The following is a 12,651-nucleotide window of genomic DNA, read 5'->3' as shown; positions in this document are numbered from 1 at the left end:
GCATTAAAAAAATAATTATTTCTTTTTTTGTCGATTTACTTTTCTTTATGAATAATAATGTTCACTCCTACATCCAGTTATGTACAATACACATGCACATGCAAGGAGTTAGAAAAAATAATGGAAACACCTGTCATTTTAGTGTGGGAAGTTTCATGGCTCAAGTGGACCAGCCTGTTGGCCAATCTTCATTCATTGCATCAGTAAGTTGAAGTGTGAAGGTTCAATTAACAGAGTAAGAGCACAGTTTCGCTCAAAAATTTTCAGTGAACACAACATTATGGGTGACATGTCAAGAGTTCAAAAAGGAGAAATTCTTGGTGCGCGTGTAACTGTTGCATCCGAGACAGCAAGTCTTTGTGATGTATAAAGAGCCACAGTATCCAAGGTAATATCTGCATACCACCAAGAAGGATGAACCACATCCAACAGGATTAATTGTGGACGCAAGAAGAAGCTGTCTGAAAGGGATGTTTGGGTGACCGGACGTGTATATTGGCCCTATGGAGCTCTCGATGGACCCTTCTGGTGGAAACAGGAGAGTTGAGGTGCATATTTAATTCTACCATGATTTGGACGGCTGTGCTTTTATGTTTTTTGGATACAGTCCGGGTTAGCACCCAAACATCCCTTTCAGAGAATTCAGACAGCTTCCTCTTGCATCCATACAGCGTTTTCACAACTGGTCCCTTTCAGCCGCCTAAGCGAACTCAGAGTAGTGACTCAGCATTTTTGCCATAGATGTGAACGCTCCAAAACGTACCCAGACCCCTTGGAAGCGAACCATACTGAGACCTTGGTTGATGTGGTCTCAGTTCGGTTCGCTTATGAGTTCTGACAAATTACACTTGTGACTAGGTGTAATCACTTAAGGAGGGCTCTAGAGGACCGGGTGTGATCAAAAGCAGGACTGACGCACCATAAAAGCATAGTGGGACCAGAAAGGTCAGCCAGTTCTTTTAGTAATAAACTCACAATATGAACAGAACTGAGTCCTTTTGCTGTCTGTTCGCTTTCTGGTCCACTTAAAGAGGACTGAGTTTGGTTCACTTAAAGGGGACCAGGTGTGAAAACACTACTAGTTAATCCTGTTGGATGTGGTTCATCCTTCTTGGTGGTATGCACACATTACTTTGGAAACCGTGGCTCTTGATACATCTCAAATACTTGCTGTCTTTGTCAAAGACGCAACAGTTACATGCGCACCAAGAATTTCTCCTTTTTGAATTTTGACATGTCATTGATAATGTTGTGTGCATTGCAAAATTTTGAGCAAAACTGTGCTCTAACCATGCTAATTGAACCTTCACACTTCACCTTACTGGTGCAATGTGCAATGAATGAAGATTGGCCGACAGGCTGACCCACTTGGTACTGTATTTCTGTGTATGTTGTAGCAGATTTAGCTATGGTGAATTGCCAAACTGAAACAAACGTGGTGAAACCAGTCTTGCAGTTGACTTCTCTGAAGAGCCATATTTAATTACTCATTGACTTACTCAGCAGCGAGTCATTATTGATGACTAATATGCTGAACATTACTGCCTACATATTTCATGTATTAATTAACCATACTTAATAGATTACTTGTAACACTACTTACAACACGATATATAATATATCATGCACCATTATCAACAATTCAGGACATAATTAGGCATGCACATTCATTTGTATACAAATACATTACACACAATTACCTATTAGCCATCACTAATAATAACTTGAAATATTTACATCAGCATTGAAATAATATTTACCTTTGGGATATCATGCCTCAAAGTTAAAAGCTCAAACAAATCTGAAACATTTTCTCACAGCATTTCAGTTTTGTTTTGCTCACCCAGCTTCACACTGCTACTCCACCAAATGTTAAATGTAAATGTTGCATCTGCAAACCAAACCCTCTGGAAATGTTCCATTTACCCAAAGGTGGACGGTGTCAGATGTGTTAAGATGCTATATCTGTCTCTGATCCACATAGAACACATAGCATAGCTGCTATGCATATCAAATGTCAGAATTTATTGTTTTTATTAGCTCATTTGATTACATGTTGGATTTAGATTTCAGCAGCCTGCATTGCCTGCTGTGGGTAAAAGGCCTGACCTTTAATACACAAGCCAAAAATAGGGCACAAGATGATAAATCTTGACATAAATCTTCAGTATGTCATAAACTATGCATGCTGCAAATATAGCTGTAAACACATCTTAAAACTATCTTTTATCATCACAATCAATCATATTCAATTAGATTTAACTCATCCAACAAAGATTGCCAATATTTACTCATATGAACATTTTGGGCAGTCGTGGCCAAGTGTGTTGAGGTTGAGACCAACATTCTGCTTACGAACAATATAATTAGACCGAATCAAAACCCAATTAAAACATGTTTTGGTATCCATTTAAAGTCATTAAAGTATTGATTAATGTTTCAAGCAAGATTCATTGTAATTAATCACTTAAATAAGTTTTTAGTGCGTATAAAGACGTTTTTGGGCTGTGTGGCTTGTCTTTGGCACAGGTAAGGGAGTGTTTTAAGGGGGAAAAAAAGGTTAAGAACCACTGCCGTTCATCACAGGGTTGCAAGCTCAATCCCCACCTGTGCCTTACCAATCCCTTCCTCCCTCCATGGCTGAAGTACCCTGGAGCAAGGTATCTATCCCCACACTGCTCCAGCAACCTTAACCAATAATATATGTGGGTTGTTTTGTATAATGTAATGCAATAAAATGTGATGTTTTAGGTGCATGAGCAGGTGACGGATGGCAATGTTGAACATGGACAAGGAGTCATTGCTGTAACAGTTAAGGAGGGTATTAAAACAACTCACTTGCCCAGGTACAGTATATGAAGGTAGAGGATGAATATGAGGTGGCTCAGGAGTGTGCTGACAACACTGATTCCCAGACATTTCTGATGACTCCCAGATTAACAAATTGAGAGCCTGTGAAGACATAAAAAATAAGCAAAACAAATGCCATGAAATCACAACATTATCACAACCACTAAATACCAAAAAACACACTCAATAACGTGTTAAGCACTATCTTTTTTAAAGAGTATCCTTTATTGAAGGGGTAATATACTTAAAGGGTATTATACAAAGGAGATGAAGCGGAGGCTTTCAAATGATCACGCTTTCTGTAAGTGTAGTACCAATGAATAGGGAGTGACACACAGTATTGTCCTTTATGGTACTGTATATGGGCAGCGACATAGACCTTTTTGATTCACTAATACATTGTGAGCATAAGCCTCACTCAAGGCCCATATATGTATAGAATATTTATATATATATATATATATATATATATATATATATATATATCAATAGACAGGGTATAAACAGAACAGATGGCTTTCTATTGGTTTTATTAATTCATCATGTCTCAGGATAGGTTTCAGCTCATGCAGATCCCCCCCCCCCTTTCACCAAGCCCTGAAAATATTATCATAAATATTTGGGAGGTAGGTTTTTATGCGCTGCTCATTAGGAGATTAGGAGTGTTCAGTAAAACTACTGCTGATGAAAATGCTTAGAATAACCACCAGCAGTTTCAACACATTAGTTCGGCACTGTTAAATAGAAATGGCTATATCGCCTCTAAAATGGCATTGTTCCAGTAGTGTGTTAATTCCCAGAAAATTAAAACATTTAGATGGATGCTCAAGAAACCAAATAAGAGCAGACATTTTTAAATATTTATCCTTTTCAATGGGTATATTAGCGTATCATACAATAAAAACTTTATGCATAAAGAACCCAACAAATAGACCATATACAGTATTTTAAAAAGAGACCCTGAAACATTACACTACTACCCTGTTTGGTAATGAGCATATCTTAAAATATATGTGACTAACAAATGGGTTAACATGGAAATTAGTGACTTTATAGATAAATACATTAATTAATACACAATGGATTTCAACAGACTCAGATAAATACTTAAAAAAACAAAGTATGTTAACTGAAAATAGAGTTCAACTCTCACATAGGTGAAAATGCCATCAAGTACATGCCCATATAAAGTAACTGATCTGCTGACTGGCAACAAGGAAACCCTATATAAGACACTGAGGCTGAGGCTCTCCCTAAGTCCAACTGCTGCCTCCTACAGGTGAGTAACATCCTTTGGATAGCTGAAGTGGGAGTTGTAAGGAAAAGAGAAACATCTCAATGAGGGTGAAAGCCAGCATATATCATGCATGAAGATAATTTGGATTCAGCGAGTTAATGCTACATGGTCAATAAAACATTAGTATTAACAGAATGTCATGCTGTAAATTTTGCAGACACGCTAAACATAACATCCCCATTTCTGCTGGGACTTGAAAAGGTATGTAGACTTTGCAGAACTAAACAATTACAAAAGGTTTGACTGTAACAAACTTTGGTATTTTGACATGTAACAATTTTGGTTTATGTGAAATCTATTAACAAGTTTCCACTTACATGAAAAGTAAAATCATATTAAAAACACACACACACACACGCACACGCACACGCACACACACACACACACATACACACACACACACACACACACACACACACACACACACACACACACACACAACACACAACACACAACACACACACACACACACACACACACACACACACACACACACACACACACACACACAAGCATGTACACAAGAACACATTCAGAAACATCCTGCGTGTGTGTAACTATATTCTTCCGATGAGCATTCATTTTGCAAAACCGATGGAATAAAATCTAAATCACTAATGAAGTGGTAAGGAAAAGGAAAACTCAACATGCATTCTCTCTAGATAACCTACCCGCCACCATGGGGGATGGAGATATGGAGTGCTTTGGCCCTGCGGCCATTTACCTCCGCAAGCCAGAGAGGGAACGTATTGAAGCCCAAACAAGACCCTTTGATGCCAAAACGGCTTTCTTTGTGGTTGACAAAGAAGAAGATTATGTGAAAGCAGTTCTACAGAAACGAGATGGTGGCAAAGTCACACTCAAAACTCTGGAGGGTGATAAGAGCAAAGTAAGTGAATACAAAATAAGAGAGGATTACAAAACACTAATTATATTGAAAGAACAATGAAATGTGATGGATTAAATGTATTTAAAAAAGTGAAATGGGTAAAAAAAAAAACAAGCCTGCTGAAAATATAGGTGGTAAGAAAACGGTTTGTCTATTCTGTTTTACAAGTGTGCAATGTGGTTAAACCAGTGTGAGCCTTCTTTTCAATTTAATTTACTTACATATTGGCTAGGTTTAGATGAGACATTTCCGAATCACTTTAATTTTGAATGAAGTCTAATTCCGCATTGAAATCGTCATGTAAACACTTCACCAATCTGAATTAAATTAAAGATCAAAGCATACTCGACGGAACTATTTCATTCTGAATTATTAATTCAGAAAAAAAACATCATGTAAACCTAGCTATTGTTTTACAATATTTTCATGTCTTAAAGGAAGTCACGGTGAAAGAAGATGAAATCTTCCCCATGAACCCTCCAAAGTACGACAAAATTGAGGACATGGCCATGATGACCCACCTCCATGAGCCTTCTGTGTTATACAACCTCAAAGAGCGTTTCGCAGCATGGATGATCTATGTAAGATTGATAAAGAACTAACCTTGGTTAAATACAAATCTAAATATAATATTAAAAAATGATATAAAAATGATTATAATGTTTTTTTCACTCTCCATCAGACCTACTCTGGGCTGTTCTGTGTCACTGTGAACCCCTACAAGTGGCTCCCAGTGTACGATCAAGTTGTTGTTAATGGATACAGAGGCAAGAAGAGGATTGAGGCTCCACCCCACATCTTCTCCATCTCTGATAATGCCTATCAATTCATGCTCCAAGGTCTGTTTATATGACTTAAAACAATATTTCTACATTTTCTATTGTCTATATACTTTGTACTTGTTCATTTCTTGTATCTAATGTATCTAATTCTTGTATCTAATGTAATACTTTTCCAGATCGTGAGAATCAATCTGTCCTTATTACGTAAGTAATAATTGATAATTATGTAAGACTGTAGTGTTTTAGAAAGCATGCCTGATATTACTATTTTTTGCCTGTTTACCCCCAGTGGAGAATCCGGTGCAGGGAAAACTGTGAACACTAAGCGTGTCATCCAGTACTTTGCAACAATTGCAGTGTCTGGAGGAAAGAAAGAAGCGCCAGCGACAGCTGGAAAAATCCAGGTTAACATTCATGCTTCTAAAATTGTGCATAACTATAAAAGCTTTCTTTTAAATCATATCAAAGTCTTATTATTTAATGTCTTTCACCGCCCTGTAGGGGTCACTGGAGGACCAGATCATTGCTGCCAACCCTCTACTGGAGGCTTATGGTAATGCCAAGACTGTGAGGAATGACAACTCCTCCCGTTTTGTGAGTATTTGAACATGTTGGCGGAATGGCGGATAAATTATTGCATTTCCCTTAACAATCGGGTAACACATTTTTCCATCTCTTAAGGGTAAATTCATCAGAATTCATTTTGGCCAAACTGGCAAGCTGGCTTCTGCTGATATTGAGACTTGTAAGAATTCTAAAATAATATTGTACAGTAATTCAATATAATAAAACATTGGAAAAAAACTACTCACAAAGCATGTAATAATTTCAAAATTATACATTATAGATCTGCTGGAGAAGTCAAGAGTGACATTCCAGCTGTCTGCTGAGAGGAGCTACCATATCTTCTACCAACTCATGACTGGGCACAAGCCTGAGCTGATTGGTAACATGCGACTCTACCTCACATGACTGAAAAAATGCTTATTCTACAAAGAAAAGACAATGAGCACCTCTTACGCATTGTCTGATTTTTTTCAGAGGCCCTGCTTATCACCCAAAACCCCTATGATTTCCCTATGATCAGCCAAGGTGAAATCACTGTCAAGAGCATTGATGATGTGGAGGAGTTCATTGCAACTGATGTAAGATGTTTAAGTTGGGGAAGCGTGAATATAAACAAAAAATACCAATGAAAGTAATACTGGTAACACTTTATTTTAGGGATACATCTATTAGCACTAATACATACAATATTAATGCCTGTCACACAGTGTGTCGGGTGCTTAAAAACATTGTATTCTGCAACTTACTACTTACTAATAAATAGAAATATAGGCTTACTGGCCCTTACTAAGGTCATATTAGTAATAAATCCCTAATTGGGCATGAACAAGACATTTGTGAATACATGCTTAAACAATGTCTGATTTTGCTTAGTACAGTACATGCCTTACACGTTACTTACACAGGCATTAATATTGTATGTATTAGTGCTAATAGATGTATCCCTAAAATAAAGTGTTACCGTAATACTAATGCATGATGAGACGAAAATGAAGTCAAAAACAATTATGGTACAAATTTTAAGTCAAATAGAAGTTGAGAATACAGGTAGTTGCTTAATGATTGTGCAAAATTGTGCTTATATTAAGTTTGAAAGATAATGCTTCAATCGTCAAAACTGTCCCAGTTTAAGAATAATTGAGCTTAACAGTATCGTCTGATGTGTGTGTGTGTTTTTTTTTGGTGTTTTTGTAAAATTCTGTTTTGCAATTTTGCAAATCATGTAATTCTATTTTTCTTTTTTAAGGTGTTTCGTCTGATGCACAAAGCAATTAATCATTTATGACTCAGTCTATATCAAAAACCTTTTCTCTAACAGACAGCTATTGACATCCTGGGTTTCAATGCTGAGGAGAAAATTGGCATCTACAAACTGACTGGAGCTGTAATGCATCACGGTAACATGCATTTCAAGCAAAAGCAGAGAGAGGAGCAGGCTGAGCCCGATGGCACTGAGGGTAAGGATTGCATGACAGAAACAGAGTCCATATTAAAATCTAATTTAAATGTGTTAACAACACAAGACTAAACTCTGAATTCTACCCAGTGGCCGACAAAATCGCCTACCTCATGGGCCTGAACTCTGCTGACATGCTGAAGGCTCTGTGCTACCCCAGAGTGAAGGTCGGAAATGAGTTTGTGACCAAAGGCCAAACTGTACCACAGGTTAGTATCAGTGTTAATTTTGACAGGAATTTTAAATTTTGTTTTAGTTTTAGTCTCTTGACGAAAATGTAATTTTAGTTTTAGTCACAATTTAGTCATCTAAATATTTTTTGTTTTAGTCTAGTTTTAGTCGACTAAAATTCATACAATTTTAGTCGACGAAATCTAAAATAATTTTAGTCAACTAAAATATTACATTAATTTCCTCTTGTCTACACTTCTCTATAAAATTGTCAAACCTATTTTTTCATAACGTGCAGTCCCGTTTCCCCCCGAAGTCGTTCTAAAATATCGGCAGAGATTTATGAGTGTCGTGGCCATGATTTTTTTACACATTGGGCGCACTGGCTTATAAGACGCTCTGGCAGTTTTTGACAATATTTTATGATTACAATATGTTAAAACGGGACTGCACGTTATGAACAAATAGGCTACTAGTGGGTAGGCCTACCAGTAATCAAGAGCGTCGCAGGGTACAGTATCCAGGTTACTGTATGCAAGCGTTACAATGGCACCTGTTGGAAGACGTCTCTCTCTCTCTCTCTCTCTCTCTCTCTCTCTCTCTCGTGCGCGTATTTCAAGCTGTTGCATATTATTTGCTTGATACAAAGTTGTGATGGCATACGCGCTCTCGTTGACATGGTTGTGTGCATGGTTGCATGCATTCGCAAGCCGTTATTGCAATAAGCATGCATGTGAAAGCGTGGAAGGGCCGTTCACTTCCTATTTCAGTGTCCTTGACTGAAACAAGTGGCAAAACTCCACACTTCCGAATCCTTTGATTAAATTGAAAGTGATTCTTATCAGAAGGCTTGTGCCTACGCATAGACCCTTAAATTACAAACATTAGCGAACATTGAAAAAAGATCAGACAACGACCATCGGGTAGCTGTTCCTGAAAGCGTCAAGGAGTGGAGAAGTTCCGCAAAAATGCATCGTTAGAGAAAGATGTTTGCTACTGTGCGACAGCACCACCACTATTTCATGACTGCATAAACTTCTTCGTCATGGATAAATGGGCAACAATATTTTTTCCAGCCAGGATTGCACTGAAAAGTAGGCTACTGCTGTTAAAAAAAGGTCACGGGTGTGCGGCACCGACGCTGCATGTCACTGTGCCTGCGTGTGTGTCTGAGGGAGGGGATGAGAGGGAGACGCGGAGCAGATGAGGGTCGCGACTTTCGAAATAGCAGGCAATTCTTTTTCAATATTTCAGTGACATACTAACAAAAATGCTTCCTATTGATTTTCGTCTCCGGTGGTATTGTAGTCACATTTTTTTTTTTTGGATGAAAATATGAATCAATATCGTTATAAACGCATGCTGTTTTTTTCGCCAAAATGTTATTGTCGTCAGGGGAAAAACAATCGTTAACGATAATTATGACAAAAATATTTCGTCACAAAATTAGTAACACTGGTTAGTATGTATTTAAAATATACTTGGAAAGTTCATTAGGCCTCTTACTGTGAGCTTAAGTTTACTTTGGAGAAGTACCTGTAGGCTATAATACACTACATGTACCGTAAAATATACAGTAATGCTGTAATTATTCATGCTTAATTAATAGTCTCTAATTTGTCAGAACACTGGATGGTGATTATGAAAATGTGCTAATGTTCATCTGTCATTTTTGTTGACAAATATTTAATGGCCTATTATTTTCATTAGGTGAACAATTCGGTTTCAGCTCTTTGTAAGTCAGTATACGAGAAAATGTTTTTGTGGATGGTCATTCGTATCAATGAGATGTTGGACACCAAACAAGCAAGACAGTTCTTCATTGGTGTGCTAGACATTGCTGGATTTGAGATCTTTGATGTGAGTATATTTCTATTCATCTTAGTTCCACAATACATTTTAAGTAGAAAGTTTAATGCTTTTTAGTACTTCATTGATGAAATGTTTCTTCAACAGTTCAACAGCTTGGAACAACTGTGTATCAACTTTACCAATGAGAAACTGCAACAGTTCTTCAACCACACCATGTTTGTACTTGAACAAGAAGAGTACAAGAAAGACGGAATTGTGTGGGAATTCATTGACTTTGGTATGGATCTGGCTGCCTGCATTGAGCTTATTGAGAAGGTAATATATATGACAAATAAAAACATGTTTTAACAAAAGCATATTGAAATGTGCAGAGCCGATGTACTGAAAGGTAACATCATCTTCTTAAACAGCCACTGGGCATCTTCTCCATCCTTGAAGAGGAGTGCATGTTCCCCAAGGCTTCAGATGCTACCTTCAAGGGCAAGTTGTATGATCAGCATCTTGGCAAAACCAAGTGCTTTGAGAAACCCAAACCAGCAAAGGGTAAGGCAGAGGCCCACTTCTCCCTTGTGCACTATGCTGGCACTGTGGACTACAACATCAGTGGCTGGTTGGACAAGAACAAGGACCCATTGAATGACTCCGTTGTGCAGCTGTACCAGAAGTCTGCAATGAAACTGCTGGCCTTCTTGTATGCAGCCCATGGTGGTGCTGAAGGTACTGTATGAATGCTTGTTTCCTTTAGTATTTTACCCTACAGTCTGAGAAATTGAATCTGAAGTTTTTAACTGCCCTACTATATCAATGACACAGCTGATGCTGGTGGTGGTGGTGGCAAGGGTGGCAAGAAGAAGAAGGGTGGCTCCTTCCAGACGGTGTCTGCTCTTTTCAGGGTAAGTAATTCAACAACGTTTAATGCATTCATTATTTTTTTACATATGTGAGAAACTGTATGTGACAGAAAATGACCAACTGACTTGAAAATATACATTGCTTAATGTGGTCCTGTCCACAGGAGAACTTGGGCAAGCTAATGACCAATCTGAGGAGCACCCATCCTCACTTTGTGCGCTGCTTGATTCCTAATGAGTCTAAGACTCCTGGTAAGTTATTTGCTGAACATGCGTTGGAGAACTCCTTTGGGATGAGCCATTAATTTGACTAGGTTAATAACTTTGTACAATATATGTTTTAAGGTTTGATGCAGAACTTCCTGGTCCTTCATCAACTGAGATGTAATGGTGTGCTGGAGGGTATCAGAATCTGCAGAAAGGGCTTCCCCAGCAGAATCATTTATGCTGACTTCAAGCAGAGGTTACAACTGTTTTTTTCTATCTATCTATCTATCTATCTATCTATCTATCTATCTATCTATCTATCTATCTATCTATCTATCTATCTATCTATCTATCTATCTATCAACATGTAAACAATGTGTTGACAAGGTCAAAAGGTCAAAAAAGTGAAAGTATAATTTATCTTTTTCTACAATAACCCAATAATCAAATACAGTAGGTTAAAAGCATGACACAATAAAAAGGTTTAGGATATAACGGTAGCAGTGTAAACTTTTCACATTAACATTTGAAAACATTGCATATTTACACAATTCCAGATACAAAGTGCTGAATGCCAGTGTTATCCCAGAGGGACAATTCATTGACAACAAGAAGGCTTCAGAGAAGCTCTTGGGTTCCATTGATGTGGACCACACACAGTACATGTTCGGCCACACCAAGGTAACGTAGCGCATTGTGGCAGCAGACATTAATTTTTAAGCACTGTAAATGGAAATTAAAATGCAATGCTAAAAGACAAGAAACATTTGTAGGTGTTCTTCACTGTTGGTCTGCTGGGCGGCATGCAACATGACCTTTTAAAAGAGTGCCAACATATGAATCTATTCTAAACAACAACAACACATATTTTAGGTGTTCTTCAAAGCTGGTCTGCTGGGTGTCCTTGAAGAGATGAGAGATGAGAAGTTGGCAGCTCTGGTCACAATGACTCAGGCTCTCTGCCGTGCTTACCTGATGAGGAGGGAGTTTGTCAAGATGATGGAAAGGAGGTAACATTCAATGGAAAAGGACAATTTTCATTTAAATAAAAAAATCTTGCCAACACCTCTGAGGTGTTTCGAATCACTGAAAGTGTATTTTAAATAAACATCTATGTCCTCCCAAACAGAGAAGCTATCTTCACCATCCAGTACAATATCCGCTCATTCATGAATGTGAAAAACTGGCCATGGATGGGAGTATACTTCAAGATCAAGCCACTTCTGAAGAGTGCTGAAACTGAGAAGGAACTGGCGGAATTGAAGGAGAAATATGGGAAAATGAAGACCGACCTGGAGGTTGCCCTTACAAAGAAGAAGGAATTAGAGGAGAAGATGGTTTCCTTGCTCCAAGAAAAGAATGACCTGCAATTAGCCGTAGCATCTGTAAGTTCTCTCTTATCAGTTTTATAAAGTTTTGTTATCATGGTAACAGCTGATGAGTTATAATAACTCAATAATAATAACAACAATAATAATAACAAAAATACCTTTCCTGGAGGCAGTTCTTTCAAAGAAAAAGGAATTAGTGAAAAAGCTGGTTTCTACGCTTCAAAAGTTAAAGCTTTGAGATAACATGTTATTCTTCTTAGAGTCATGTTTTCATTGTAACATCCTTTTTACGGACTAACCTACAACTTCTATTCAAAAAACAAAGCCTTAATCATCAAGTCTTTTAAACCCATTTTCCAATCAGGAATCTGAGTGTCTCTCCGATGCTGAAGAGAGGTGTGAGGGACTTATTAAGAGCAAAATCCAGCTGGAGGCTAA

At 37.8% G+C, this 12,651-nt stretch overlaps 1 protein-coding gene across 1 annotated transcript in view; it reads left to right on the top strand.

Moving 5' to 3' along the window:
• The first annotated feature begins 4,642 nt into the window (after nucleotides 1–4,642).
• LOC134463466 (myosin heavy chain, fast skeletal muscle) overlaps nucleotides 4,643–12,651 on the top strand; it is a 9,535-nt gene continuing 1,526 nt past the window's right edge. Inside the window, exons 1-21 of the mRNA XM_063216662.1 lie at nucleotides 4,643–5,036; nucleotides 5,474–5,617; nucleotides 5,719–5,875; nucleotides 5,995–6,022; nucleotides 6,108–6,222; nucleotides 6,320–6,412; nucleotides 6,500–6,563; nucleotides 6,666–6,764; nucleotides 6,860–6,963; nucleotides 7,704–7,842; nucleotides 7,932–8,050; nucleotides 9,723–9,872; nucleotides 9,969–10,139; nucleotides 10,235–10,541; nucleotides 10,638–10,717; nucleotides 10,840–10,927; nucleotides 11,021–11,138; nucleotides 11,440–11,563; nucleotides 11,756–11,892; nucleotides 12,012–12,267; nucleotides 12,578–12,646. Coding sequence (XP_063072732.1) covers nucleotides 4,827–5,036; nucleotides 5,474–5,617; nucleotides 5,719–5,875; nucleotides 5,995–6,022; nucleotides 6,108–6,222; nucleotides 6,320–6,412; nucleotides 6,500–6,563; nucleotides 6,666–6,764; nucleotides 6,860–6,963; nucleotides 7,704–7,842; nucleotides 7,932–8,050; nucleotides 9,723–9,872; nucleotides 9,969–10,139; nucleotides 10,235–10,541; nucleotides 10,638–10,717; nucleotides 10,840–10,927; nucleotides 11,021–11,138; nucleotides 11,440–11,563; nucleotides 11,756–11,892; nucleotides 12,012–12,267; nucleotides 12,578–12,646 — 2,772 coding nt within the window. The 5' untranslated portion in view covers nucleotides 4,643–4,826. The remainder of the gene's footprint in view (nucleotides 5,037–5,473; nucleotides 5,618–5,718; nucleotides 5,876–5,994; nucleotides 6,023–6,107; nucleotides 6,223–6,319; nucleotides 6,413–6,499; nucleotides 6,564–6,665; nucleotides 6,765–6,859; nucleotides 6,964–7,703; nucleotides 7,843–7,931; nucleotides 8,051–9,722; nucleotides 9,873–9,968; nucleotides 10,140–10,234; nucleotides 10,542–10,637; nucleotides 10,718–10,839; nucleotides 10,928–11,020; nucleotides 11,139–11,439; nucleotides 11,564–11,755; nucleotides 11,893–12,011; nucleotides 12,268–12,577; nucleotides 12,647–12,651) is intronic.

The sequence above is a fragment of the Engraulis encrasicolus genome, chromosome 14 (assembly GCF_034702125.1).
Source record: "Engraulis encrasicolus isolate BLACKSEA-1 chromosome 14, IST_EnEncr_1.0, whole genome shotgun sequence".
Taxonomy (NCBI): domain Eukaryota; kingdom Metazoa; phylum Chordata; class Actinopteri; order Clupeiformes; family Engraulidae; genus Engraulis; species Engraulis encrasicolus.
The sequence above is the reverse complement of the archived record's forward strand: the minus strand, read 5'-3'. Positions and strand labels throughout refer to the sequence as shown.